General features: G+C 53.0%; 14 protein-coding genes across 14 annotated transcripts; 7 read left to right on the top strand and 7 right to left on the bottom strand.

Moving 5' to 3' along the window:
• The first annotated feature begins 820 nt into the window (after positions 1–820).
• BDV17DRAFT_256903 (uncharacterized protein) lies at positions 821–1,504 on the top strand. The gene has a single exon (XM_073757139.1). The coding sequence runs from the start codon at positions 961–963 to the stop codon at positions 1,198–1,200; it is 240 nt and encodes a 79-aa protein (XP_073617868.1). The 5' UTR covers positions 821–960; the 3' UTR covers positions 1,201–1,504.
• BDV17DRAFT_256904 (putative zinc-containing alcohol dehydrogenase) lies at positions 1,415–3,227 on the bottom strand. Its single transcript, XM_073757140.1, has 3 exons — positions 2,276–3,227; positions 2,131–2,226; positions 1,415–2,078 (listed from the first exon to the last, which is right to left on the bottom strand). Exons 1-3 carry the CDS (start codon positions 3,135–3,137, stop codon positions 1,963–1,965), a joined length of 1,074 nt encoding a protein of 357 aa, XP_073617869.1. The 5' UTR covers positions 3,138–3,227; the 3' UTR covers positions 1,415–1,962.
• A 309-nt stretch (positions 3,228–3,536) lies between these two features.
• BDV17DRAFT_19293 (uncharacterized protein) lies at positions 3,537–4,041 on the bottom strand. The gene is made up of 2 exons (XM_073755143.1): positions 3,793–4,041; positions 3,537–3,737 (listed from the first exon to the last, which is right to left on the bottom strand). Exons 1-2 carry the CDS (start codon positions 3,983–3,985, stop codon positions 3,682–3,684), a joined length of 249 nt encoding a protein of 82 aa, XP_073617870.1. The 5' UTR covers positions 3,986–4,041; the 3' UTR covers positions 3,537–3,681.
• Positions 4,042–4,968: 927 nt separating this feature from the next.
• BDV17DRAFT_256905 (non-ribosomal peptide synthetase) lies at positions 4,969–6,783 on the bottom strand. The gene has a single exon (XM_073757141.1). The coding sequence runs from the start codon at positions 6,508–6,510 to the stop codon at positions 5,383–5,385; it is 1,128 nt and encodes a 375-aa protein (XP_073617871.1). The 5' UTR covers positions 6,511–6,783; the 3' UTR covers positions 4,969–5,382.
• Positions 6,784–7,541: 758 nt separating this feature from the next.
• Positions 7,542–8,353, bottom strand: BDV17DRAFT_256906 (uncharacterized protein). The gene has a single exon (XM_073757142.1). The coding sequence runs from the start codon at positions 8,192–8,194 to the stop codon at positions 7,766–7,768; it is 429 nt and encodes a 142-aa protein (XP_073617872.1). The 5' UTR covers positions 8,195–8,353; the 3' UTR covers positions 7,542–7,765.
• A 112-nt stretch (positions 8,354–8,465) lies between these two features.
• Positions 8,466–10,068, top strand: BDV17DRAFT_297299 (cytochrome P450; the record flags this gene model as incomplete). Its single annotated transcript, XM_073763474.1, has 4 exons — positions 8,466–8,720; positions 8,826–9,290; positions 9,335–9,578; positions 9,647–10,068. 4 exons carry the CDS (start codon positions 8,466–8,468, stop codon positions 10,066–10,068), a joined length of 1,386 nt encoding a protein of 461 aa, XP_073617873.1.
• Positions 10,069–10,119: 51 nt separating this feature from the next.
• BDV17DRAFT_289040 (pyridoxal phosphate-dependent transferase) lies at positions 10,120–11,577 on the bottom strand (the record flags this gene model as incomplete). The annotated part of the gene is made up of 3 exons (XM_073761566.1): positions 10,120–10,498; positions 10,796–11,452; positions 11,504–11,577. The coding sequence occupies 3 exons, from the start codon at positions 11,575–11,577 to the stop codon at positions 10,120–10,122; spliced, it is 1,110 nt and encodes a 369-aa protein (XP_073617874.1).
• Positions 11,578–11,683: 106 nt separating this feature from the next.
• BDV17DRAFT_289041 (beta-ketoacyl reductase) lies at positions 11,684–12,598 on the top strand (the record flags this gene model as incomplete). Its single annotated transcript, XM_073761567.1, has 1 exon — positions 11,684–12,598. One exon carries the CDS (start codon positions 11,684–11,686, stop codon positions 12,596–12,598), a length of 915 nt encoding a protein of 304 aa, XP_073617875.1.
• A 1,876-nt stretch (positions 12,599–14,474) lies between these two features.
• Positions 14,475–15,308, bottom strand: BDV17DRAFT_289042 (oxidoreductase, short chain dehydrogenase/reductase family superfamily; the record flags this gene model as incomplete). The annotated part of the gene is made up of 2 exons (XM_073761568.1): positions 14,475–14,638; positions 14,699–15,308. 2 exons carry the CDS (start codon positions 15,306–15,308, stop codon positions 14,475–14,477), a joined length of 774 nt encoding a protein of 257 aa, XP_073617876.1.
• Positions 15,309–15,605: 297 nt separating this feature from the next.
• On the top strand, positions 15,606–17,635 carry BDV17DRAFT_19323 (F-box protein). The gene is made up of 3 exons (XM_073755144.1): positions 15,606–16,116; positions 16,165–16,683; positions 16,733–17,635. The coding sequence occupies exons 1-3, from the start codon at positions 15,845–15,847 to the stop codon at positions 17,376–17,378; spliced, it is 1,437 nt and encodes a 478-aa protein (XP_073617877.1). The 5' UTR covers positions 15,606–15,844; the 3' UTR covers positions 17,379–17,635.
• Positions 17,636–17,870: 235 nt separating this feature from the next.
• BDV17DRAFT_289044 (uncharacterized protein) lies at positions 17,871–19,139 on the top strand (the record flags this gene model as incomplete). The annotated part of the gene is made up of 1 exon (XM_073761569.1): positions 17,871–19,139. One exon carries the CDS (start codon positions 17,871–17,873, stop codon positions 19,137–19,139), a length of 1,269 nt encoding a protein of 422 aa, XP_073617878.1.
• On the bottom strand, positions 19,091–22,232 carry BDV17DRAFT_256912 (SulP family inorganic anion transporter). The gene is made up of 5 exons (XM_073757143.1): positions 22,105–22,232; positions 21,480–22,044; positions 20,800–21,426; positions 20,233–20,749; positions 19,091–20,182 (listed from the first exon to the last, which is right to left on the bottom strand). The coding sequence occupies exons 2-5, from the start codon at positions 21,755–21,757 to the stop codon at positions 19,478–19,480; spliced, it is 2,127 nt and encodes a 708-aa protein (XP_073617879.1). The 5' UTR covers positions 21,758–22,044; positions 22,105–22,232; the 3' UTR covers positions 19,091–19,477.
• On the top strand, positions 22,218–24,102 carry BDV17DRAFT_256917 (translation initiation factor eIF2 subunit alpha). The gene is made up of 4 exons (XM_073757144.1): positions 22,218–22,632; positions 22,707–22,869; positions 22,935–23,142; positions 23,200–24,102. The coding sequence occupies exons 1-4, from the start codon at positions 22,555–22,557 to the stop codon at positions 23,675–23,677; spliced, it is 927 nt and encodes a 308-aa protein (XP_073617880.1). The 5' UTR covers positions 22,218–22,554; the 3' UTR covers positions 23,678–24,102.
• A 597-nt stretch (positions 24,103–24,699) lies between these two features.
• Positions 24,700–25,696, top strand: BDV17DRAFT_256919 (uncharacterized protein). The gene has a single exon (XM_073757145.1). The coding sequence runs from the start codon at positions 24,831–24,833 to the stop codon at positions 25,335–25,337; it is 507 nt and encodes a 168-aa protein (XP_073617881.1). The 5' UTR covers positions 24,700–24,830; the 3' UTR covers positions 25,338–25,696.
• Positions 25,697–25,853: the final 157 nt, after the last annotated feature.

Consider the following 25,853-nt stretch of genomic DNA (forward strand, 5'->3'; position numbering starts at 1 on the left):
CAGGAATCGCGGTCGCGATAATACTAATCTCCAGGGAGGCGAGGGTAGTACCCACGAAGGTAGTAAGTATTACGAGGCCTAGTCAGATACCTATTGCATACTCGGGCGGGGTCTTGTTGGGGCCATTATACTCTTAGGAGCTATTAGCTAGAGAGTACTCGTTATTACTAGCCGAGCCTGCCTGGTATCTGCCTAGATTAGCTTTATTGCTACTCTCGAGGCCTGAACTATATGCCATGATTCTTGGATATTCTGTGTTACGGTAGCATGTTAACAGGATAAGAGAATAGGGTTTGTTTTTGAGGGTCGTAACTTGTAGTCTTGAGTTCACAAAAAGACATGTTGGCGCTATCTCGATGACAAACAGACATATAAGGGGTTAAGGGAGGGAGATATATAGCAAAGCCCACGATTGACATGGTCGACCGAGAGGACTAAACGTTGCCATGCAGCAGCATTCGCCCGCCGTGTGCCGCCATACTACTGACAAACGCTAAATACCTAAAGTTAACTAACTAGTTGATTGTTGAGTACTTCAATAATATTGATAATATTCCTTTTGGAGTTTGGAGGCTTTGCACCTTCAGCCGGCGGGTCTCACGGGTGAATTCGACCGTCAGCCTCGACATTTGCTGCCTACATGACATCTTCACCCGCGTATCTCATTCCGCCGGAGCCTCACCGCGCTTTCTCCGTCTGGCATAGCTTTTCCCCTGACATAGCTCTCCTTAAAACCCTCCGGGAGCCAAACATGAGCCGGAGCACTCGCCCGTGTAATGAATTTCTTTCCGCAAGGCGGTTTTCTTGTCCTCCTCCCCAAAAAGAGAGCTGCAAAGGGAGAGCTCTTCTCGGGCATCAAGATGCCTTCTGTGCACACCACGGTAGACGTGCCAAATTGCGGTCGTGGGCTTAGCACGTCGTTTTCCCGGCGACGCTAGCTCCCCATCCGAGTTCTGGGACATGCTGAAGAATGGCAAGAGCCCTAGATGCCTACTCGCCAACATCAACCAGATGGAACTCGGACGCTTTCTACTACCCAGGCGACGCCCGATTGAACACACTACCCACAAAAGGGGGACACTTTTTGAAGAAGATCCTTACGTGTTCCATGCCGCATTTTTTAACAAGAACGCTGCGGAAGCCATCGCCCTAGATCCCAAACAGCGGATCGCCATGGAAGTAACATACGAAGCATTTTGAAAACGCTGGCATGTCTCTTCAACGGGGTTCTAGCGCCCAGACGGCCTGTTACATCGCCTCTGGCCCAAGCAACTATCGAGGCGCAATGGAGCGGGACTTCTTGCACAATCCCAAATACCATCTCCTTCGGACCGGCGATGAGATGATTTCCAATCACATATCTCATTTTTTTTTTATCCACGGGCCCAGTGCAACGTTCCAGAGAGCCTGCTCGAGAGCGCAGGTGGATATGGTCGTCGTGAAAATTGCGGAATCGTCATCTTGAAACGGCTGGCAGATGCAATCCAAGATGGCGATGGCATCCGTGCCGTCATCCGTGCCACTGGTGCTACCTCAGATGGCTTTACACGTGGTAGCAAGTATATTCTGGTGTTATCAGTGCACTAAAATACTCCTGTGTCCCCAAATCTGAACCGAGAGTTGCTAACGCTCTTGTTTGCAGTGACAATGCCGTCTCTAGAAGCACAGACTGCACTCATAAAACACGTCTACTTGTTGTTCTTTGTAATTGATAAGATCTACGTTTTGGGGTTTTACAGGTTTTATTGGTTGGGCCAGATATATATATTCTACTACCCATGCGTAGTTTACGCCGTGCCTGAACCAACCCAGAACCCACCGGGGCGGGTTGCCCAAGGCCAAAAACCCGACACAGCCCGTGAGTTGCATAATATGGAGTATTGACAGCAGAAGCAACAGATCCGCTTAGCATCTGGAGTAGTATATTAACCCTCCGTAGGAGACATGTTAATGGACGAGGTACTATGATAATCCGTTGGAGGACGGCTCAGGCATGGTGACCACCACCTTGAGGGCACCGTGCTTAGAAGATAGCTCAAATGCGTTGTAGGCATTATGGATCTGATCAAATGGAAAGCCTTGATAGACGTCAGTTCTGTACGCTATTTTCATCTGTCAATCTGGACTCACCGTGGGAAACGAGAAAATCCGGATTGATGCCGCCTGACTCTACGATCTGTAGTAGATCAGGAGTACTAATTGTATCGACAAGGCGAGTCCGTAAACCTGGACCAAGAATCAGCACATAGTCACCAACACCATTTTCGGCACACACAGATATTGCGATTCCACAATTTCTCGAGGTGGAGTTCGCACGACTCCCCAAAGACACCCAAACTGGCGATGGTGCCCCCGGCACCTACCAGACCCTGAGCAATCCGAAACGACTCCTTGTTCCCCACAGCCTCAATGACCACGTCGAATCCCCGGTTTTTGGTCAGACCCAGAGCGGAGGAAATGACAGATTCCTCCCCCGCCAGAACGCTGAGTGTATGATCTGCGCCCATGGACTTTGCCGTTTCAAGCCTGGGTTGACCCCTACCCACGACGACCGTCAACGCCGGCCAAAACAGGTTCCGCGCCATCTGGAGGATAGCCAGTCCTATTGGCCCAGTGCCGATAATCGCGACAGTCGAACCAGGTTGGATCTGACCATTCAGAATGCCGCACTCGTAAGCAGTGGGAATAGTATCCGACAAGGTTACAGCAACCTTGGGATTGATACTTTTCGGCAGATCATGCATGGAAAACGGCGCATGGGGAATTCGAACATACTCAGCCTGCGTGCCGTCGATCGTGTTTCCCAGGATCCACCCTCCGGACGTGCACTGCGACGGCATCTTCTTGCGGCAGAAATGGCAGGTTCCGCAGGATGTAATGCAGGAGATCAGGACAGTCTGGCCGACGGTGAAGTTTGTGACTACAGCGCCTAGTGACTCGACGACGCCTACTCCTTCGTGGCCGAGCACGCGGCCGGGAGTGCAGGTCGGGACATGGCCTTGGAGGATATGCAGGTCTGTTCCGCAGATGGTGGTGTGTAGAACTTTGACGATAGCGTCAGTGGGTTCGAGGATGACTGGTTTTGGACGTTCTTCGACCGTGATCTTGGTGTCGCCTGTGTATACAACCGCTTTCATTTTGTCAAGCTTGCGAGGCCCTGGATAAAGGAAAGAAGTAGAGAAGAAAAAGGGAACGAACGCAGTGTATGGGGAATGGTCACTGGTGCCGCTTTTCTACTCTCTCTCTCTCTCTCTCTCTCTCTCTCTGTGTGTCTCACGAGGCCAGGGCAAGTGGAGTATGCGAGCTCAGCAGTGGCGAAACTCGTGCTCATGGCTGACTGGACCGCTGCGATGGTACATGTTTGCCGATGTAGTAGTTGAGAAAGCATAGAAGGGCTAGTCATAGCAGGGTGAGAAATTGATTGGGCGAGTAATATACCCTGCATTGCATCACAAGCCACATACTGCGTCAGCTCAGAAAGGGGTAGAAATAGCCGATGAAGCACTTCACCAACTGAACATGATAGTCAGATTAGAGGAAATCCAAAGGTCCATCGCCTCACCGTGCAGAAATAGTTGTTACGGCGAACGCTAGATTCAGCCAGCCATTGTGTGCCCATCGCGTGTATCTGATGTGTAATGTAATAGCCCGAGCATTTTTCCTAGTACTTTGTAACGAAACCTACGGTTGGTTGAAGAAAGTTGCGGTAGGATAGAGAGAACTAGTGAAGCGATTGACTTGACTTGCGTTAGCGGGCTCGTTCACTGAGATTCAGATCCATGCTAGACACACGCGTACAGCTCATATAACTAAGCAAGTCTCCACTAACCACTTGGATTATTCGTATTTCACATTGAGCACCATAGCCATCTTCGTTACAATTGCAGATAAAGTATTTCATATTAACAGCGGAAGAGGGACAGGCTAGAACTACACATGGGAAGATTAGAAGGAGATAGATTACCAAAGGACAGTAGCCAGGCATCAATGCTTCAGAGGCAAAAAGAGACAAGCGGACGACGCCATACTGAAAGGGGCCGCTCCATACAGCACATACCGCCGTCCGCTAGCCAAACACTGGCTAATCCTAATCGGCAAACATTCTGTCTATTATATGTCTATATCGGCGCTAAAGGGCAGTCTGTGATTGGCTTCTACGATAACAATTTGCAGGTTGAGCGTGAGCTAAATAAAATATGATCCAGGGCAGGCTGTTGACGTTTGCTGAAGTTTATCGTCAAGCCAGTCTTCTGTCCAAGGAAGAGTCTTCTGAATCATCTGCGGCAGAGATATATGTGCCCAGAGTAATGAATCAGAAGAACAACTGACCGCAGAAAGTCCGAACCCTGGCCCCGGGGAAGAGAAACGGCGAATCCCAACGCAAGAGGACTTTTTCCCTTTCAATGACTCCTGCAAGGCGGCGGGATTTTCTGCATTACTGAGTATGCCAGACAGGTCTCGCCGCATCGAGGCGAGCCAGTGATGCAGAGAGCGCTCTGCCTTTGTTTGACCCATTCCCGGTATTCGGAGGCATCGTTTCCCCAGAGGCAAGTTTCTAGGCAAGATCAGACGTTCTAGAAGTGATTGAAGCTCGTCCCTCTATGAATTTTGGCGATATCTCGTTCCACATCGCTTTGGGGCGGACTCTCGTCCGGCCCTACAATCTGTCTTCGTATCTACTCCCATTCTACATCTTCCGAGGACCCATCCATGATATCTCGCAAGTTCCAGATTAGACCATGACAAAACCCGTGACGGGTCCAAGGTCAGGACCCGAACCCAAAACCTGCAAACCCGCACGGGTTTTATAGGTAACCTGTGGGTTAACTGCCAAGAACCTATTTTGTATAAAATCTCTTAATTAGGCTATATTCTCTGTATAAAAGTACTAATCAATCTTAGGATTAAGATAGAAAACTAATTAGAATCTTGAAAAGACTATTCTCGGCCGGGGTGAGACCGTCTAGGGCTTGCCACGCGCGGCCTTCCACGTCGAGGCAGGCGGATTCAAACTCGGCTTCGCCGACGCTGATATCGTCCCAGTCCAGGCGGCGCGGGTGGCTAGAGAGGGTGAAGGCCGTCAGGTCAATGCGGGTTTGGAAGACGCTGTGTGCGGCGGCGGCGGCGGCCTTGGAGCAGGCGTCGTGAAGCTCTTGGGCGATTGGGACACGCTCGCCGACACACTTGGCTGTCCCAATGAGGCCAACCAGTATTGGGTTCTTGAGCGAGCGCGACAGCATGGCTTTCTGCACGTCCGTCGCCGGCACTGCAGCCGCGTCGTCCTCAGGGCTCTCACCGGGCTCGGCTGGACCTGCTCTGGACAGGCTCTCTTCCAGCAATGCTATCGTGTCCAGCTTGAGGATCTGCACGACGGAGGCCGGGTTACCCATGCTCCTTCATAACATTCGACAGCCGGATGGCCGCCAGTGAATTGCCGCCCAGCCGAGCAAACGACGACTCCCGATCCAGCTCGCCAAAGGAAACATGCAGGTACACGGCGAACGCCATGCGCAAGGCGTCATACACTGAGAGCTCGCCCCCGTTCGGGCCTACCTCCTCCTTCTGAGGCCACCTCTCCTCCAGCAGAGTCTGCAAAACCCGCCTGTCCGTCTTCCCGTTGACATTAAGTGGAAAGCTCTCAATTGGCAGGATCGCATCCGGCACAAGGAACGGATCAAACCGCTCCCTCATGAACGCACGCAGCGCTTTCGAGTCCACATCTGCCGGCTGAACGCACCCAACCAGGCGACCGCGCCACTGGATGGCCACCGCCAGTCGCACGGATGGAAAGCTGCGCATCGCCGGCTCCACCTCCGTCTCGAGGTTGATCAGAAAGCCGCGATTCTTCACCAGCGAGTCCGCGCGGCCAGCCCAAACCAAAAGTCCGTCGGCCTTTCTGCGCGCGAGATCACCCGTCCGGTAGAACCGCTGGCCGGGCCAGGTCAAGAATTTCGTGGCCGTCAAATCCGGGTTGTTCAGATAGCCGGCCGCCAGGCCAGGGCCGGCAATCATCACTTCGCCATATTCGCACTCTGCCGAGTCCTCGTCAACCAGCACCACCCAAACGCCGGACAGGAGGTCGCCAAACGGCGGCTCCTCGTCGGGCTTCAGCTCCCCAAGACTGATAATACAGGTGGTCTCGGACGGCCCGTACGTGGTGAAGACCTTTCTCCCCGGCTTGATCCACTGGCGCACAACCTCCAGCTTGGGCGCCTCCGCGCCGAGGAAGATGTACCGCACGCCCTCGTACGGCCCTGCCGGGTCCAGGATCGCCAGCATTGACGGTGTCAGATGCAACAGGTCGCATGTTGCCGCGACCTCAGGGAAACTGACGGGACTCGCCATGGCAAGTGTCCCGCCCTTGGTCAAGGTCGTCCACACAGCCCCCGCGCACCCGTCAAAGGCAATCGAGAAAGCCAGCAGACAGCGGATCCCCCGTTGCGCAGCAGCCTCAATATCTTCGCCAACGTTGAGCCTCGTCAGCGCGTGGATGGCACTATGGTAGATCATCACGCCCTTGGGCTTCCCTGTTGTCCCGGAGGTGAAAATCACCCACAGGCCAGATCATCTCCGCGAAGATGTCGCCGGATCTCGTCGAGCCGATCATACAGGTGCAGGTCGCCAGCACCCTGTTGAAGTGGAAGCCGCAACCACTCTTTCTGAAACCCGACCGTGACGCGGACTCCGTGGAGGGTAAGACCGGCACTCTCGGTGGCGACCAGAGCGACAGGGGCAGCTAGCTCTGCCAGCGCTGCTTCGACCCGCGCACTGCTCCAGACCGCGACGTCGAGGGGTACGTAGCAAGCGCCCACGCGAAGGATGCCAATGACGGCCGGGAGCATCTCGAGCGACATTTGCGTGAGAAGGGGCACCTTGTCGCGGGGCTTGACGCCCGCCGCGAGCAGGGCCTGGCTTACATGGAGCGAGGCGGTACGGAGCTCGGCGTAGGTGAGGGTTTCACCCTGCCATTCTGCGGCGAGGCGAGTTGGAGCCTTGGAGGCCCAGGTGTCAAAGAGGTCGACGTGCAACTCTGCCTTCGACACGAACGGGACGATCTCCGGAACCCGCGCATACAGCCTGTCCATGAAATCCACGGGCACGAAGATTTCGTTTCGATGCATCGGAATCATGCAATTCGCCGCCCGCAGATGCGGGGAAGCGAAATCCCTGCGACAGGGCTACGAAGCGCGCGCGGTCCCCCACCGCGCGGAGGAGGTGGAGAGCATTGTAGTCGATCCCGTAGGCATAGAGCGGGGTGAAGGAGCTGCCGATGCCAGGAGGGCGGACATTGACTTCGGTCAGGAAAGGAGTGGGCTCGCAGCTGGGCGCTGGGGCCGTAGGGACGAGATTCTGGTCGGCGTCGTAGCGTACAGGCGAGTGTTGCATGCGGGCCTCCGCGTGGAAGATGCCCCAGCGGAGGCTGCACTGGAGCGAGTCGCGCAGCGCCTCCTGCTCGGCGGCTGGCAGGCCGCTGTGGGAGATCATGACCGTCTCGGAGAAGTTATCGGCCAGGGTTGCGTCGCTCGCATCAGCCGTAGAGGGCAGGTCGTCCGTGAGCTCGAGGAAGAGGACCTCACCGTCGCAGAGGACAAAGTTGCAGTCGAGCTCGGGCCCGTCGACGTATGTTTCGAGCAGAATTCCCTGGTCGGCGAGGCCGTCTGCGGTCAGCATGCCGACTGCTTCGCGCATGTCGATCTCGTCTGTGACCTTCCTGGCCCCCTCGGAGGAGCGTCCTGAGAGGCGCATTTCGATGTCTTTGCGCAGGTCAAGCCGGGGTTAGCAGCGGCAGCAGCGTGCACCTGTCGTGTCTAGAGAATCCCGGGAGACGGCGGTTCCAGCTCGCAAAGGAAACGACGGTGTCGACACATTCCGAGTGTCGCATCCGCAAAACGAGGATGTCAGCCCGGCATAGATACCCGCCCACGGGGGCGAGGACGACCTTGGTTGTGACCTCGGATTGATCTGGACACGCCCTGCGCACGAGCGACTTGAGCGCAGTGCCAGCGGCTGATTCGAGAGGCGGTCCCTCTCCTTCGTCTGTTGTATGAGGCTGGACCCTCAGCAGCAGATCAATGCTGTGGAAGTATCGGGCTGTTTCTGCCTTTGCTGGTCGGTCGGCAGTGAACCTTTGGCACACTGTGGTCGTCCGAGAGATTGACAAGGAAGTCCTCAGAAACATAAGTGTCGTCTCCATTGATGTAGGGGGTCATGATATGGTTGAAAGCGCAGTGAGTAGCACTAGATGGACGGTAGCAAGGGCCTTTTTGCCATACAGTTTTGGCTATCTTAATGGTATTTTTTACCGCTTACATAGCCCTGAACGGCTGGAAGACCAAGTGGGATATGTATACAGGGCTTGTGGCTGACGTTGCATATCTGCTTCACACGTGCGCTGCACAGCAAGCTGAAAAGGAATCTTCACTTCTTTCTGACCTCCCCTCTGGAACTGTCACAGACCTACCACCATGGATCTTCGGCTCCATCTCGTAATCCTGCTGCTCGTTCTCACTGCCCTGGGGATAGCAGCTCGTTCTCTCCAGCGCTTCCTCAGCCGCCGCCAGTGTGCGCGCCGCCACAGATGCCAACCGGTCGCGAAATGCTCCAGCAAGGACCCCTTCCTCGGTTTGGATACGATTCCCGGCACCATCCGCGCGGTCAGGGGACATAGGATCCTCCAGCGAGGCTGCGAGCTGTTCCGCCAATATGGCAATACATTCACGGTCAAGGAGCTGCACCGGCGTGCGATCCTGACAATTGAGCCGCAGAATATCAAGACCATTCTATCGCTAAGGTTTGCAGACTATGATATCAGCCACCGCCTCTAGCCATTCAAGCCCCTGCTAGGAGAAGGCATCTTCAATACCGATGGTGAACACTGGGCCTCCTCTCGCGCGCTAATACGGCCTAGCTTTGCCCGGGATCAGGTGGCTGATCTGAGCTTACTGGAGGGCCTGATCCAAGATTTATTTGTGTTGCTTCCACGGGATGGCCGTACCATAGACCTGCAAGGGCTATTCTTTCTGTATACACTTGACTCGGCAACCAAGTTCCTATTTGGGCAGTCTGTTGGCATGCTGAAGAAAGAGAAGAGCACAATTGAATCTGGCATGTTAGAAAGGAGCACCAGGGAGCCGAGCTTTGCAGATGCCTTCTACTATTCTCAGCAGGCAGTACTCACGCGGTCCATGCTCGGCCCGTTGAGTGTGTTCTACCGCGATCAAAAGGCAGACAAATGCAATCACATTTGCCGGGGTTTTGCACAGCAGTTTGTGGATGAGGCCATTAATGCAGTCGCGGCAAACAAGCAAGGAGAAAAAGTGGAGGAAAAGGGCAGGCAGAAACATGTGAGCTGGCGTCACGGACATCAGATTCGCGGCGAATCCTGGATGAGCTGATGAATGTCCTCCTGGCCGGGCGTGATACAACAGCTAGTCTTCTCAGCAATCTATTCTTTGTCCTTGCGAAGAACCCCCAGATTTGGACGAAGCTGCGTGACGAAGTCAGCGTCTTGCAGGGGCAGCCACCGACATACAAGCAACTTCGCGGGCTGAAGTATACCCAACTTTGCGTGAATGAATGTATGTACAGCATGGCACCCACCTGCCTTTGCTCAAGTTGCTTCTACTGACTGGCGTGCATCCTGCAGCCCTCCGTCTACATCCTGTTGTCCCTCGCAATGAACGCAGAGCAATTCGAGACACGGTCCTCCCCTTGGACGGGGGTAAAGACGGCCTCGCGCCTGTTTTTGTTCCCAAAGGGACCCTAATCGCCTACAATATTTACGCCATGCACCGCCGGGCAGATCTTTACGGCCCAGATGCAGAGGAGTTCCGGCCCGAGCGCTGGGAGGATGGCATGCTACAACCGCGCTGGGGATACCTGCCTTTTAATGGCGGATCACGGATCTGCATTGGCCAGCGCTACGCGCTGACCGAAGTGAGTTATGTCCTCGTCCGGATGGTGCAGGAATTCCGCGCGCTGGAGAGCCGTGATCCAGGGCCTTTGGAGGAGAGCCTGGCTCTCACACTCTTCTCGCGGAACGGGGCTAAAGTCGGGCTTATCCCTTGACTGGACAGTGATGAAGATAGCTCTAGTGAAGCGTATCCATATCCCCTTTGCCTAATCTCCTCCCCCCCCCTTATCACCTACGAAAATAAAGCTCGAGGATGAATCCGAAACATCGGCCCCAGAACCCCTCCCTGCAACTTGCTCCTCTTCCACCTCCAGATCTACTACCTCTTCTCCTAGGCCACTGTGAACTTGGACCAGAGCCTTCTTCAGCGCATTGAGAAATCGATCATTCTGCCCCTCAGCCCCCACAGTCACCCGCAGGCAGCTATGGCATCCGACCTCCTCGCCCCGGAACCGCACAAGCACCCCCTCCTTCGCCAGCTTCTCATACACCGCCCCAGCAACAGCATTATCCAGCTCGCCAAGCTCATTTAGGACATCGAACATGAGAAAGTTACCGTCCGTTAAACTCCGGATCTGGCCGACTCTCCAGATCGACATCAGTTCCCTCAGCAGTCTCTCCCGCTACAGGACCACGCGTGCCCGATTCCGGCGCATTGCCGCGATGCCCTGCTCGCTCAAGGAGTGGCTGACGAGTGCGGCACTGGGATCGGGGATGTTCCAGGGTGCTTTGAGGGCATTCAGCAGGCGAGCAATGGGCGGGGGGGGGGGGGGGGGGGGGGGGGGGGGGGGGGGGGGGGGGGGGGGGGGGGGGGGGGGGGGGGGGGGGGGGGGGGGGGGGGGGGGGGGGGGCCAGGCGGCGCCCAGGCGGATCCCAGCTAACCCGAAGGCCTTGGAGAGGGTGTGCAAGACGACGAGGTTAGGAAACTCGGTGACCAACCCGGCGAGTGAGGCGGATTCATCAAGGGATGCAAAGTCGACGTATGCCTCGTCGAGGACAAGAATGCCGTTCCAGGTGGGGTGGGCGAGGATGTGCAGGATGTCCGGCTTGGAGAGGAGGGAGCCTGTTGGGTTTCCGGGGGAGGCGAGGTAGATGAGTTTGATATTGGGTGTTGTCGAGAGGGCGTGCAGGATGGCGGCGAGGTTGAGTGCGAAAGTTGGCGGGGAGAGGAGTGGGATCTTCAGCACGGCGACATCATTGACTTGTGCCGAGACGGCGTACATGCCATATGTTGGGGGGCAGATGAGGATTGAGTCCTTGCGTGGCGTGCAGAAGGCTCGGATGAGGGCGTCGATGGCTTCGACGCTGCCGGTGCCGAGGAAGATGTTGTCCGGCGTGAGGACTTGTTTGCTGTGGGCGTGGGAGTTGCGGAAGGCACAGAGTCGATGCTTGAGCTGGGTTTGGAGACGGTCAGGGTAGCGGTGTAGATGAGCGGGATTCAAGAAGGGACTCGCTGAGGTGATGGTGTTTTGGAGGGCAGGGCCATAGGCATTCTCGTTCAGGTCCAGGAGGACGTTGGCTCCGTCGGCTTTGAAGTCACTGCTGGAGTTCCCTGTTATTGGATTAGGGCTTCAGAGTGCCGAGGGTTACTCGCGCGCGCAGCGGTAGGGCTGTAGAGAGAGGATGTTTGGGCGGGCACACGTTTCCAGGTCAAAAGGTGACATGCTGAAGACGGGGATAGGTAATCTTGAATCCATGACCGGGGGCAATGAGGGAGAGCAGAGTTTGTAGATCTCGATAGACATCCAGACAAAGCCCTGAGTGTGTGTGATGCATACCAGTGCTCGTAACGACGTCGCCCGAGCAGTCGAGGGCACCCGGGCTCCGCTGAAGGGAATCATTCAGATGTCGATGGTCCTGCGCGACCAGATGTTCCACGGCATGAGCCTCGAGGACTGGCACGCCGTGCTCCGGCCCAAGGTGCAAGGCACCTGGAACCTGCATGCGGCGACCCTGGCACGAAACATCAATCTGGATCTGTTCATCCTCTTTAGCTCTCTCTCCGGCATTGTCGGACAAACGAGCCAGGCCAACTACGCTGCCGCCAACACCTTCCTGGACTCCTTCGCGCAGTACCGGAACCAGCTGGGCCTCGCCTGTACAGCCATCGACCTGGGCGCCATGGACGGCGTGGGCTACCTCTCCGAGAACCAGGATCTCCTCCGCAAGATGCAGGGCACAGGCTGGCGGGTCGTCCAAGAAGGCGAGCTTCTGGAAGGCCTAGAGCTAGCCATGATGGGCTCATCTCCCTCTTCCAAGGACCACGCATTCCTGCTCGGCATCTCACCCACCGTCCCATTGAGCAGTCCTGACAGCGACGTCCGTCTCCGCCGCGACATGCGCATGGCCGTCCACCACAACGTCGGCAGCCGAAACAGCAAAGCTGGCTCAGCGAACGACGGGCTCCGGGCATTCCTCAAGTCGGTCCAGAGCAACCCGAACGTGCTCAATGCGCCGGACAGCGTGACCTTCCTTGCGACCGAGATCGGAAAGAAGCTGTACAGCCTGTTGCTGAAGTCGGAGGACGAGGCTGTACGGACCATGGAGAAGACTTTCGCGGCTTGGGTAAAGCCATTGAACACATGCGTGGTCATCTTCATCCGTCGCCCTGGACGCCTAGGAGCTGCAGATAGCCATGGACACCTATGGTATTGCTATGATTGTGAATCCAAGAACTTTAAATGACCATCGAAGCTTCGACTCAGATAAGGCTATGTGGAATCACCTCAGAAGGTGTCACGGGTTCATAATGGACTGTCTAGATGTTAGCTAAGCAATTCGATCTGCGTATGAGTTAAGGCAATCCTGATCTTTGCCACTGCAGGGGAGATCAACCTATTCTTCTTAATCCAAAACTTTTGTCACAATTTGGGACATCCACATAAGCAAGGTGATCCGAGCAGAAGTCTAATTTAGACTGGATATAGATATCATGTAAATCTGCTTTCGCCCACTTTCTGTATGAATGCCAGTCTTTTTGGACTACTCTTCTTGCCCAAATGCATGACTAATGCTGGATGTAGTTGCTTGCACCTGGAACTTAATCTCCAGATATAATGCTTTCCCATTAAAATATAAAAGGGGCTTCTTAGTACGTATAGGGTATCACTGGTTCGCGAGGCTGTTTTTGGCAGTACTCCTTATACCCGGTCAACTTACGGCTCTATATGTGGTGTTGAGGTCCAACCAGGGCCTTCTCGTATCTACCTAAGAAGATAACTGCTTATCGAAGTTTAAAGCGTAACAGAAAGGAGACACCCACCGGGCGACAAGCCGGCAATCCGGCACCTGCAGGAACCGAGATTAGCATTCTTACTCCGTACCTCGCTCACCCTTCGTCTCTCAACCTTGATAAAACTCGTTTACAGGAAACCATTGGAGGAATCTGCAAATATGCCCACTCAGTCAGGCACTGGCCGGGCGGGATGAGTTTCGTCATGTATTCCTCTTCGTTCTCATATACAGTTGCGAGGGGCTAACATGGGCACTTCGCTATCCAGCGAAGCTATGCAACACATAGACAAGACCATCCAAGATTATAATACTTACGGGATCATCAGTCTAGCTCCAGCTGACTCGTCACATCCATTCACTTCCCAGAGCCACGCAGTAAATCCGAAATGGTATGGGGAAGCCGCTGCGAAAGTTCCTTTTCCCTGATTGCGTTCTCGAGAAGCCGGTCCTCAGCGAAGTTTTCGCCCTCAGTCGCGTGAACGCCATCATTATACATCCTGGAATATCCGCTATGAACCAGGGATGATGCACAATAGCTGGAAGGGGAGCCAGGAACATCCAGTCCCAGTCGGCTACCCTATTAATGAAGTATGTCTATCCGTCAGACCTGGGCAGGTAGAGCCAAATGCTTGCAAGACACAAGACAAGGTCATTGGGTCATTGGGAAACAGAGCAATAGCGATGGGGGTGAACCTTTTGGCTGGACGATAAGCGCGCTTTACACAAGGTGTGGGCAATCCAACGTAGCGCCTACAGATCCTCGGCTGTAAACTGTAAAGGCTTTATTTACCGCGCGTTCCCAGAGAAGTCAAATTGAGTCAATGAGAAGCAGGTAACCTGTTCAGCTAATCAAATGCTCCTTGGCTCGTCCTCAGTGTCGCTCGTTGTTGCATAGGAGGCAGCCGCTGTTATACCATCTCACGATCTATACTAGGGTAATCTTGAGGAGCTCTTCTACAGTCCATGCTCGTGGCGACGGCTCTGTTTTCTCAGTCCAACTTCCACCATCTCTCAAAGCCTCGTGACTGTCTGCGCGTTCGCAAGGGCCATATGCTCTAGTGTGACGGAGGGGAGTCTCTCTCTCTAATCATTCCGGAACCTCTGACAGACTGGTATGACTCTGTATCCTAGAGAGTCCATCCATGTCTATCCAGGCAATGAGGTCGCCATTGGTCTGTGAGTAATGGGTGCATCGTCTAGGTAAAGACCAGTAGGGGTCTGCTCATGCTTCCTGCTGTTGTATATTTTTGCCTTTGTTTTTTATGTTCCATTTATATTCTTTAGTAGGATACTGGATATCATAAGACGTAGGATTGTCAGCATCAAACTACCAAGGCAGTTGCAAAGGTGTCGGCAGATTCGTGCCCAGGACAGGCTCTGCGGTGCCAATGTCGCCGGGGCCTCGTGGTGCCCAGTACTCTCCGGTCTTGCTGAGGTCAAAATCTTCGACGAATGATGCGAGTGAAGTCGCAGCTTCATCGGGAGTTACAGCTAGATTCTCGTTAGCGAGTGCGATGTAACAAGAAAGATGAATGCGAATTGGTAACTCACCTCCACCAGCATCCCAGTACTTATCGAATCCCACGCCCTTGGTCATCTCCGTGCGCATAAAGCCCGGATGGACTAGGCCAACCCCTATACCGCTGTCCTTCAGATCCAGGCTCAACAGCTTCCCGACCATGTTAAGCGCCGTCTTGCTAGCATGATGACCATAGTTGCCTCCGCCTTCACTTTCATGACGCAGCGTGATACTGCCGCTCTCGCTGCTGACAAGAATGACCTTACTTCCTTTTTCGAGGAATCCAGATTTGACGAGCTGCTGGACAACAAAAACAGGCGCGATTGCAGAGGTCGTGTACATCTGCACCTGCTTGTCCCAGTCCGGCGTGTCGAAGGACTCGAGGCCAAAGTACCCCGCTGTGATGATTACAGATGCAAGCTTAGTTGAAGCGGGAAGTTGCGAGACCAGTTTCGACCCGACATCTGACTTTGTAAGGTCGATATTTGGAATCCAGGAAACATTGGACTGGGTGTTGGAGTCGGGTTCCTTGTCGGACCTGGCTGTTGCGAAGACGTGGGTTGAGGGCTTTGATGCGTATAGAGCGCGCAGCGAGGCGCCCAGCCCTCTTGTAGCGCCGACGATGAGGATGTTCTTTCTCATGTTGAAGGTGTGCGCAACAAAGTCTGTAATTAGTGAAAGAGGAGGTGTTGACTGCATGGAAATATTATAGTGCAGATAGCTTGACGCAAGTGTTGCTGGCAATGACGTCAGGCCCGGTGATTTCGTGATCGAAGCTCAACAAGTCGACACCGAAGCTCCCGAGCCCAGATCTTGTTGTATCACATTCCTAGAAATATACTCGTTGTACTTTGAATACTCCGTATACAGAGTATATTACTAGCAACAAGCGCACCATGTACCTATGTACAGTTACTGCCACCTGGAGCAAAGGCGGTTGCGAGTCATGCTCATTGCGGAATCAAGCAACCAGGCGATAGGTCGTCTCGTGTCGGTCAGTCAAGAAACGTCATGAAACATGGCCCCCGGCGGCAGCTGTCGTCCCGAGTCGAATTGCCTAGCCACCGCCGATCGATTGGTCTGACCACGGCATCGACGTCTGAAGATCTGAAACAGTGAAGAGGTCTAACGGAGAGCTAGGTCCAAGACAGGCAAACCAGGCGGTCGCGGGCGGCATAATGGGGGCAGTGACGAAAATAGGTTCACTGGCCGCCCACTCCATCCCCATCCCAGCCATTCCTGTTCCTGCCTATAAGCCTGTCTTCCCCGTGCTGTGCAACGGGCATTGTCCTCTCTATGTCTGTTCATACTCGATAATGAGCTCCTTTCTGCACCTACTCTCTTCCCATGTAAAACGTGCCCGCGCTTCCAGTCTGAGGAAGCAGTCTGACTCCGACAAGCGCGCTTCCTTCAGGCACAGGGTCTTTCCGTCCTCGTCCTCGTTATCTGTGTATGTTGTTGCGCTTCTGTGATTGAAGTCATTGCTAATATAATTTAGTGTCGCAAAACCTAGCAATCCTCCTCCGCCCACCTCGTCACCATGGGACCTTCTTCCGGTCGAAATCCAGATCACGATATTCGCTCACTGCGGAGTCGTCGACTTTCGTACGCTGAAATTGGTCTGCAGGGCCTTCAATGAGATACTCAGTACACAGGAGCACTCTATCGCACGCCAATACCTCCGTCAGCGTCGCCATGGAACCCTTCCATCCCCAATTGACACCCAAAGAACCTATACTTGGAAACCCGAGGACGATGTAGTACTTTTGTCGGACCTTTTCCCGCCGGTGATGAGCGCAAGGGGTGGCCACCTGTATACATACCGCTACTTGCAGAGTCTCCGACGACGACAGAAACTCTGCTCAAGGCTTTGCTATTACCTTGCGGACCGCATCGTGGACCGATTCGTGAATTGCGAGACAACGTTTATGAAACAATATTTTCCCTCAAGAGCTGAGCGCGCCGGCTTCATGAGGAAGGCAGTGGCAAGGATTTGGTCTTATCTCGCACCGCTCATGCTAGTCTACCCTCCTCTTTGGGCTATTTAATGCTAATGCCAATTCCAGGTATTATACACTCTACTTCCTCGAGTCCTATGCCACCGCTCGACACGAGCAGACTAACGTCCTTTTGCGCGACTACGAGGCTGGGCGCCTCCCCGTCCCCATACCGCCCGATATGCGCAAGAGCATGTATCAGGATCTACAAAGGATGATCATGCAAGCGCCGCCCTTTACCGACACCTCCACACTCATATCAACTCACCATTGTATGCGATTCCTGGTATTCTCCCTGCGGGAAACCATGCCGCCAGACGAGCCAGCTGTTGCCGACGACAGCTGGATTGGCTCTCTGCTGAGTGTATCGCCATTTCAACGCATAGTGGAATACTTCTCCGCAGAAATAGGAGACGGCGGTAGCCAGCGAATGCAGCGGAAGGATTTTATGTACAACTTCAACAATGACCTTACACTGACCGAGAAGGATGAGATGAACTCGCGGGTATTTGAAAGCGCACCCAACGTGCACCTGCATCGCTCGGTCCAGGATGTCTGGTTCAATGTCGCCATGGCTGAGCTGGAGTCGAGGAGGGCTCTTGGTCATAGGAGGGAGCGCCTCATGCTTCATGAGCACGTGCCGTTTATGTTTGGCTGCCCTGACTGTGAGCCAGGCTCGTCTGATGGCTGGTATACTCCGCACCGGCTTCGATAACAACGTTTTTGGTCTTTTGTTTCTTTGGCGTTTTGTTTCCGGGTTTAGAGGACGGGTCATATTATGCATTATGAGCGAGCGATTTTCGTGGCTTTAAGATTCATTCTCAGCCCTTTTGCAAGAACAAGCATAGAGTTGTCTAGACATACAAGATACAATCTTCCAAGGAGTTCGACAGACCTGGCAGCCCTAAGCCCTATAGCGGGCTCTTCCTGGCACGTGCCTTGTTTGTCTTGTTTGTCTCCGTCGCGTCCCAGACGGTAACATCGCTCGACACTCGAGACTCAACAAGAACAAACCCAATTGTTCAGTTACTGGGGAAGAAGAACTTGAGAGTAGACTCCTGAAAGCGTCACTCCCGACATGTGATGCCCATCTGAAGCACCCTTCGCGAACCAAAGACGAAAGGGCTCCATTCCAAAAACCATTCACCACGAGCCTGGAGGCCTTGCATACATCCATCCATCCATACACAGCAACATCCATAGCAACATGGCAATTGGAAACAACCATCACTTAGGCCTCCTCAACACCTCGTGGACATGCCACCGTCTTTCGCCCTTACACCATGGACCTCTTGAGTCTGGGAGTGGTCTCCTCACCAGCCCAACCGCTCTAACCACCTACGCGACCCGCCTGAGAGACCACCTCACCAACTCCCTCGCTGGCGCTGGCGCTGGCGCCGGCGTCGGAATCGGTGCTGGTGACGACGAACCGGCGACTGCTGTTGGTGTATCTGCCCTCGGCGCTTTACAATCATGTACATGGGAGCCGATCTCGACGCTTGACTTTCTGCAGAGGGGGAAAGGTGTGGATGTGGATGATGCCATTGTCAAAAAGCCAGCGGGACTCTTTATCACGCTGGCATATGAGTCTATCACGTACAGGGCCGCTCTCCTGGCGCCGCAGACTGGAAATACATCTGGTACATCTAGATCTTCACAGACGCAACCGCAAGCACAACCGCAAAAGCGTAAACGAGGCCGTCCCTCAATGAAGTCAACATCAAACTTATCATCGATATCAACAACCCTCCCCCTCCTCCTAACCCGCCTCCCCAAACCACTCCGGGAATCATTCCTCTCATTCCTCTCTTCAAACTTTGATACTTATGCTTCGCCCCTGCGGATTTCCTCTGCTGGGTTGGCGGGGTTGTTGGAGGGGTATGTGGATGCTTTATCTACTCCTGCCCCTGCCTCTGGGACAGCTGGAGCTGGAGGAGAGAGCGGATCTCAGGATCAAAATGAGACAGAGGAGGTAGGAGATATAATAAAAGAACTCCACCTAACACTCACATTCGCACCACCGATCGCGCCGAGTCTGAGGGGCTTGAATGTTAGTATTCCAAGGGAGACATTCGGGGTGTTTTTACGGGATTCTAAAATGGAGGGGAAAGGGTCGGTGCTTGAGGGGTTATCGAGGTATTTGCAGAAACATCTCGCTATGGAGCTGGGGTTGCCGCTACCATCCTCGGCACCTTTATCTTCAGTGGGTGAAAATAGTGGTAATGCGTCGCTTGTGGGTGGGTACGTCCGTCTAACGAGAATCGCGTGCGCCGGGTTCGTGCTTACGAGTGAAGGGAGGTTGAAGATTGTTGGCAATGGGAAGTCGCGAAATGGCAGTGGTGAGGATGAAGAGGTTACGGGAAGGGGAAGGAATGAGGGTGCGTTGACGGCTGGGGGTGTGTTGCTCAGGGGGGTTTTGGAGAGAGCTGCTGGTGTATCTGGTCGTTTAGGGGACGATATCGATGGGGAAGAATAAATGCTTGATGGATGTGTTTGTTTCTGAGTGTTGATTATGGTGATCGATGTTAATGTGTGATACCAGGTATAATAATTTGCGGAATTCAGTGATCATTCCATATCTCGTGTACTCTATTAACTAGCTAATAATCAAACAAGTGCGTAGTGAAACATGATAAGCTATCTAATCCATGCAATTCTGTCGACAATGTTAGTATGTGCAATCGTTAGTCATGTACATAATCAATATCATACAGCATCATACAGTGATAGACAGACACCCAGTCCAAGTTAAGCCCGCCCACGCTGCAGGCGCACCAAGGTCACAGACCCAGAAGCCAGACTAGTCCCAGTCTATCAAACACTAAGCGCACTCAACGTCCTCGTCTCCGAATCCGCCAACTTAAGCGCCTCATCAACATGCCCAACAAAATGACTAACACCCCCGCAACGCTCCACAATCCCACTGCGCTCAAACATGCGATAGACACTGCGGTTCGGAACGCGGCAGAAGAACACCCTTGCCCCGATCTGGGCATACCCATCCACAATCTCATACAGCACCTGCGTGCCCGATCCGTCGATACTCGTAACGCCATGGACATCGAATACGACATTCTGATTATGTTCTGGCGGTCGAATGCGCGGCATAGACGGGTGCGCGCGGCTAGTGCCGTACATTTCGAGCCGGCGCAGCCGATTCTTCAGATCGCCTGTGTTTGCAAACGTGAGCGGTTCGGGAATCTTCACGATGAGCGCGCCTTCGACGGACTCGACATTTTCCGGGTGCAGTTCGGCGTTGTCGAAGCGGTCACTGCCGGCTACTTTGCCTAGGATTTGGATGCGGGGTTTCGTGCTGTGTCGGATGAGGATTAGCACGGAGAGACCCATTCCGAGAGCGATGCCGAGTTCGAGAGAGTAGAAGATTGTCGAGGCGAAAATTAGCAGCATGAGGGCTAGCTCGGACCAGCCTCTTAGTCGGATGAAGAAGAATACGTCGTGGGGGACTTCTTCAATTAGGGAGTAGGCTACGACGGAGATCATTGAGGAGAGGACGGCTTTCTGTAATTTGTTAGTAAGGTAAATACAGCTAGGGGTTTCAGAGGACTCACCGGAAGATAGTAGAGGTAGGGCAAAAGGGCCATAATGCATGTCGCTGCGATGGCGCTGAGGATGATGTTGCTCATCGGAGAGCGCGCACCGGTCGAGGCGTTGACTTTACTTCTCGCGTACCCACCGAATGCCGGAAGCGACATGAAGCACCCGCCCACGACATTGGCGAAGCCTAGCGCTACCATCTCTCTGTTCGGGCTGACTTGCCCTTGCACGCCTTTACTCGCAACGCCCGTAAGGCCTTTGGCGGCAACGGATGACTCGAAAAAGCCAAGAAGCGCGATAATAAAAGAAGTACTCAGTGCGGTACGAATCTGGGTTGAGTGCTTGACCTGGAAAGGCCACTCAAAGTTGAAAACGCCGTTGCCAGAGTTCTTCGTTGCGCCCAAGATCTCAAGTCCTTTTTCATGCCAGCCGAGTTGCTGCGTCAGCACTGCCGAGAAGACGACGACAAGGATTCGATCTGGAAAGTAGATGACCTGTGGGAACCGCGGCTGGAGAAGTTTCTTAAGAGTACTTAACGACCAGTTAGCAGCATATCATGTCATTGTATGTGAGAGACATACCGGAATATCATAATAATGGCAAAGCTCGTAAACGCGACAGCCGCTGTTAGGCTATGCGAGTGGCCGATATTTCTGATGATGAACACGAGCTTATCCACAGTGCTGCCGTGCGTTACCCCAGCATCTTTTGCCTCTGTCGCCAAGCCAAGTTCCGGAATGAACTGATCCACGAAGATAACAAAACCAATGGCGGTAATGAAGCCCCGCAGGAACGGACGGCTTAGAACGTTGTCCAAGAAGCCCAAGCGGAAAATCCCAGCAATGAAGATCATAGCACCTGCCAGCGCAGTAGCCACACCAACAACTATGGCATTAGCGGCCTCATCTTCGTCTCCTGACCCGCCTTGGTTCACAGCCGCCTTGACAATTGTTCCAGTTAACAACGACCCAGCTGCTTCTGGTCCAAGAACCAATAAAGGAGAGCTTCCTAATATCGCGTATATGAACGGTTGGAAAACAAAGGCATAGAGACCATTGATCGGAGGTGCGTGGGCGATATTCGACAGAGAAAGGCCCATGGGGATGTAGATAGAAGCCACTGTCAACGCAGCACTGATATCCCCTCGGAGGTAGGATAACTGATACTGAGTGATCCAGTTGAAGAACGGAACGTAATACGAAATATACCTAGCAAGCATGAGTCTGGCTCCTCAAGGCAGGCGTGTAAAAGAGTTACCTACAGTGACCTACTATGTTTTACAGGTAGCAGTGTTGAGCCCTCGGCTGGGGGCATGTTCTCTGGACCTTGTACGCTGGGCGCACTGGTGGATTGCCGGCTGTGATTTCTTGAGTGAAACCGCCATGTGGGCTCGTCAGCCTCCACTCGCGGGGAGAAAGTGCCATGGTCGCAAGTATCTCCCATGCCGCACGCAGGGTCTCGACGGTCGTACGATCTCAGCAAAGGAGTGCGAAGGTTGAGTCGGGAAGGATTCCCTCCTGCGGACCCATTGTCGCTCATTATCACGGTATGAAATGCCGACGGAAGTACGGCCTTCGGGAATAAGACTGAGCAGGAGACAGTAAGGACCGCTTCTCAAAGAAGCAGTTTCGGTGCTCCGCACTTGTCCGACGAAGGGCTATGTCCGAGAAAAATGGTAGCAGTGGGACGCCATGCAGGTACCGTCGTTGTAGCCGGGCTATGCTCTAGGTGTTGAGCCGAATAGAGACAAGAGTAACCGATTCTCGAAAGAAAAACAATCTAAAACTAGGAAATAAAGATGAGGCGACGTCGACAGTACCCTACCACTACACCGCTCAAATTAGTGAGGTCACTAAGTATTGGAGAAGGGCGGAAAATGAACATACAATACATTGCACTTTGTGATGATTACCAGACGCGGTGACGTTCAACTCCCGTAAATAACCGTAAATAAAGCCAGCCCAATTCCTCTCCGAAAGCGAAGAATTTTCAGACGGCCCAAGCATCTACAAGGAACGTGATGTCCGTTGAAGTCGCAGTCATGACTCGATAACGGCCGCGATACTGCCGAGGCGGTGAAATATAGTGCAGTATCTCTATCACGTGACTGTAGCCCAAAGTGAGTTTTGAGCCGCCACAAAGCGAATTGAAGGAATTGTGCTGCAGTCAAGAGCTCATTCATCCACGTCGGTTTCCTCCCCCTCTCGCAAATTCTCCTCCGCAGACCTCAGTACAAGCACTGGACTGCCTCAGAGCCTCGCTGCTTGCCACGAAATAAATTTTCAGCACCCGACGAACTCGCAGCCTCGCCCGCAGAAAGGCGCAACCCCGCCAAAATGTCTTTGACCAATTGTCGGTTCTACGAGGAGAAGTATCCGGAGGTGGATAGCTATGTTATGGTCAACGTGAAGCAGGTAGGAGCTTGCAGGGACAATCTGGCACTTACATAGCGGTCGAGCAGTCACTGATGCGTCCTTTCATTTTCCAGATCGCTGAAATGGGCGCCTACGTGAAGCTCCTCGAATACGACAACATTGACGGCATGATCCTGCTCTCCGAACTTTCGCGAAGACGTATCCGTAGTATCCAGAAGCTCATCCGTATCGGCCGCAACGAGGTTGTGATCGTGCTCCGTGTGGACAAGGAGAAGGGTGAGTGTGATATCAGATTAGCGAGACCAGACCAATCTCCTGACACATCTTGTCTTCAACTCCAGGTTACATCGATCTTTCGAAGCGACGAGTCTCGCCAGAAGACGTCATCAAGTGTGAGGAGAGGTACAACAAGAGCAAGGCGGTGCACTCGATTCTGCGACACGTTGCGGAGGCTACTCAGACTCCTCTTGAGACGCTATACCAGCAGATCACATGGCCCCTGAACCGGAAATACGGTCACTCTCACGATGCTTTTAAGATCTCGATCACGTAAGGCTTCTCCGGCCATGCACCGATGTCTTGCACATATGACTCATACTCTCTTAGGAACCAGGATGTTTGGGCCGATGTCGAATTCCCCAGCGACGCCGTGAAGAAGGAACTCACCAACTACATTGGAAAGCGCCTCACACCCCACCCCACGAAAGTGCGTGCCGACATTGAAGTCACTTGCTTCGGTTATGATGGTATCGACGCCGTCAAGACCGCTCTCCGGACCGCCGAGGCCGAGAACACCTCCGAGAACCAGGTCAAGGTTAAGCTTGTCGCTCCTCCGCTTTACGTCCTGACGAGCCAGTGTCTGGACAAGACCTACGGTATCAAGATGCTCGAAGAGGCCATCCAAAGGATTGAGACTTCGATCAAGGGCTCTGGTGGTGGCTGCACCGTCAAGATGGCGCCCAAGGCTGTTACGGAACACGACGATGCCGCTCTCCAGGAACTGATGGAGAAGCGTGAGCGTGAGAACATGGAGGTTAGCGGAGACGAGAGCCAATCTGAGAGCGACGAGGGTGTCCCCGAATAGATTCGTGCGTCTACATGAAAACCACGTCGAGTCGTCAAGGAGAAGGCGGGTTTCAACCCCGAACCCCGTTTGCCAATTCTGGGTTCTGGGGTTGATTCGGGTCAGGTGGATGTGGAAGGACAAAAGTTCATTAGAAGGTTTCCGAATGTGTCACGACTTATGAGACGAAGGACGGTTCAGGTCGCGCGGGGAATCTAGATCAGCAGCAGTCCGAGGCGAGCCTGCTTGACTGGGATTGGGGCGTTCTGTGTACGACGTTGTGCGTATTCTCGATTTGTGGATATTGTTTCGAGCTCTGGCTGAGTTGGAAACTTCCATAATATCGTTATCTAAGTTCGATGTACATAAGCTTTTCCATCTGATTCGCCGCCGGTGACCGGCTTAAACATCTATGAAGCAACTATTGTATACTCCGTAGGCTGCGGTGACGGCGAGTTACTATACATAGCGTGTCTATTCAGAAATAATTCGATAATCAAGCCACGGTTGTCCCAAGAAGGCCTAGATATCAGATTCTGTCTTTTTTGCTGCTACGGGAGCCCGTTGAGTGGTGTTGACAGGGAGCTCGATACTGATATCAGCGCTTTTACGCCCGCTCATTTTAAGCCAGCTCAATGCGTGACGTTGACCCATCAGTCACGTCCATCATCGCCTCAGATTGGTCTATTCTTCACCCGATCAGAGTCCACGGATGCTGCACAGCGATTAATAGCGAACCCTCGCTTTCAAGAAAAGTTTACCCTCCTTCCAGACGCCGAAGATTATCTTTTTTTATTGACAAACGGACATTCAGGTGGTCTTAGCTCCGTGTTAAAGTACATTCACGACGTGAGTTTCTTCCTTCATTCCAACTAAAACATAGTTTATTTTCATACCTCTTGACTTACTGAGCTTGCGTTAGTTTTATCGTCATGATCTCAAGAGCTGTAATTTATCTGTCATAACCAAGGAGCACGTGGTCGACAGCTTAAAACGGGATAAGGATGTCTGGGACATGCTGGCTCACGAGCCAATATCACGTTCACTGCCTCAGGGCGTTTGGCTCACCACGGAAATTGCAAACCTCCTCGCTAAGGCTTTGGAGGAAGGAAATGTACCATGTGAGCCGAACAAAAAGGCAGAAATATGTTACAAGCTTGGATGGTTACATAAAATGCAAATGCTCGGAGAGGATAATTACAACAAGGAAGTCTATGTGCTTCCTTCAAGACTCCATGAGAAGCATGTATCTCTAAGTTTCCACTCCAAATATCTCAATTGCATTATTCTAACTATTTCTAGGTGGATCGAACACTACAACGCAAAAAGTGCGAAAAGTCTACCCTCAGAATTCAAAAATTTACGAGATTTGACTCTTGCAATATTACGAGAGTTTTCAAGCTCGAATCTGAGGCACTCAGCCCAAGGCAAGACAATGTCGAGTGGTGCACAGCCAAAACCAATTGAGGCACAGTATCAAGACGAGTTCTACCGGTGTTTAGCAAGACAGCCGGTAGAGGTGTGCCAGCTTGGACCGAATGGTCCAGGACCGCAGACGGTCGAGTCGATTTTTGGATTCCTGGCCAGAAATGGGCAGTGGAGATTGTTCGGGAGGAAGACCGAATCAACGAACACATTATGCGTTTTCACAAGAATGGCCGGCATTACCCTTGGCGAGTAGATGGTATGATCCAGGATTGGATTATTGTCAATTGTACCACTTCTCCGCCGACACTAATACCCGCCTTATTCACCGTTGGCTCAACTAATATAAGAGTAGGGTACGAAGAGACACAGCTTATCCATGCAGTTTTCAAGAAGGATTATGCAGAATTGGAGATTCTTGATAATCAGAGGAAGATTTTACAGACCTCTTTTTTGCACAATTGAGAATCTGGTGCTTCATTTGGTACGGGCGAAAAGGTGTATAGTAATCAATTCTGCTTACAACGGTTGACAGTTGTAATTTGAAATTCCCAGTGAGTCATCGCGAAGCGATTAAATATTTCAATACCGAATTCGAAGTCAATTTTAAAGCTATTCAGAAGCGCCTTGAAGCGCCTAAAAGCGTGCAGGGCCTCTATCTACCTCGATGATTGCATGGCACCTTGCTGGCGTCAATGAGATCTATCTTAGTAGATAATTGTTATAAATAGTCTCTCAGGTCTCGTTTACAACCTGCCTGGGGCAGTTAAAT

This window comes from Aspergillus undulatus, assembly GCF_047715775.1.
Source record: "Aspergillus undulatus strain CBS 261.88 unplaced genomic scaffold BDV17scaffold_11, whole genome shotgun sequence".
NCBI classification, from domain to species: Eukaryota; Fungi; Ascomycota; class Eurotiomycetes; order Eurotiales; family Aspergillaceae; genus Aspergillus; species Aspergillus undulatus.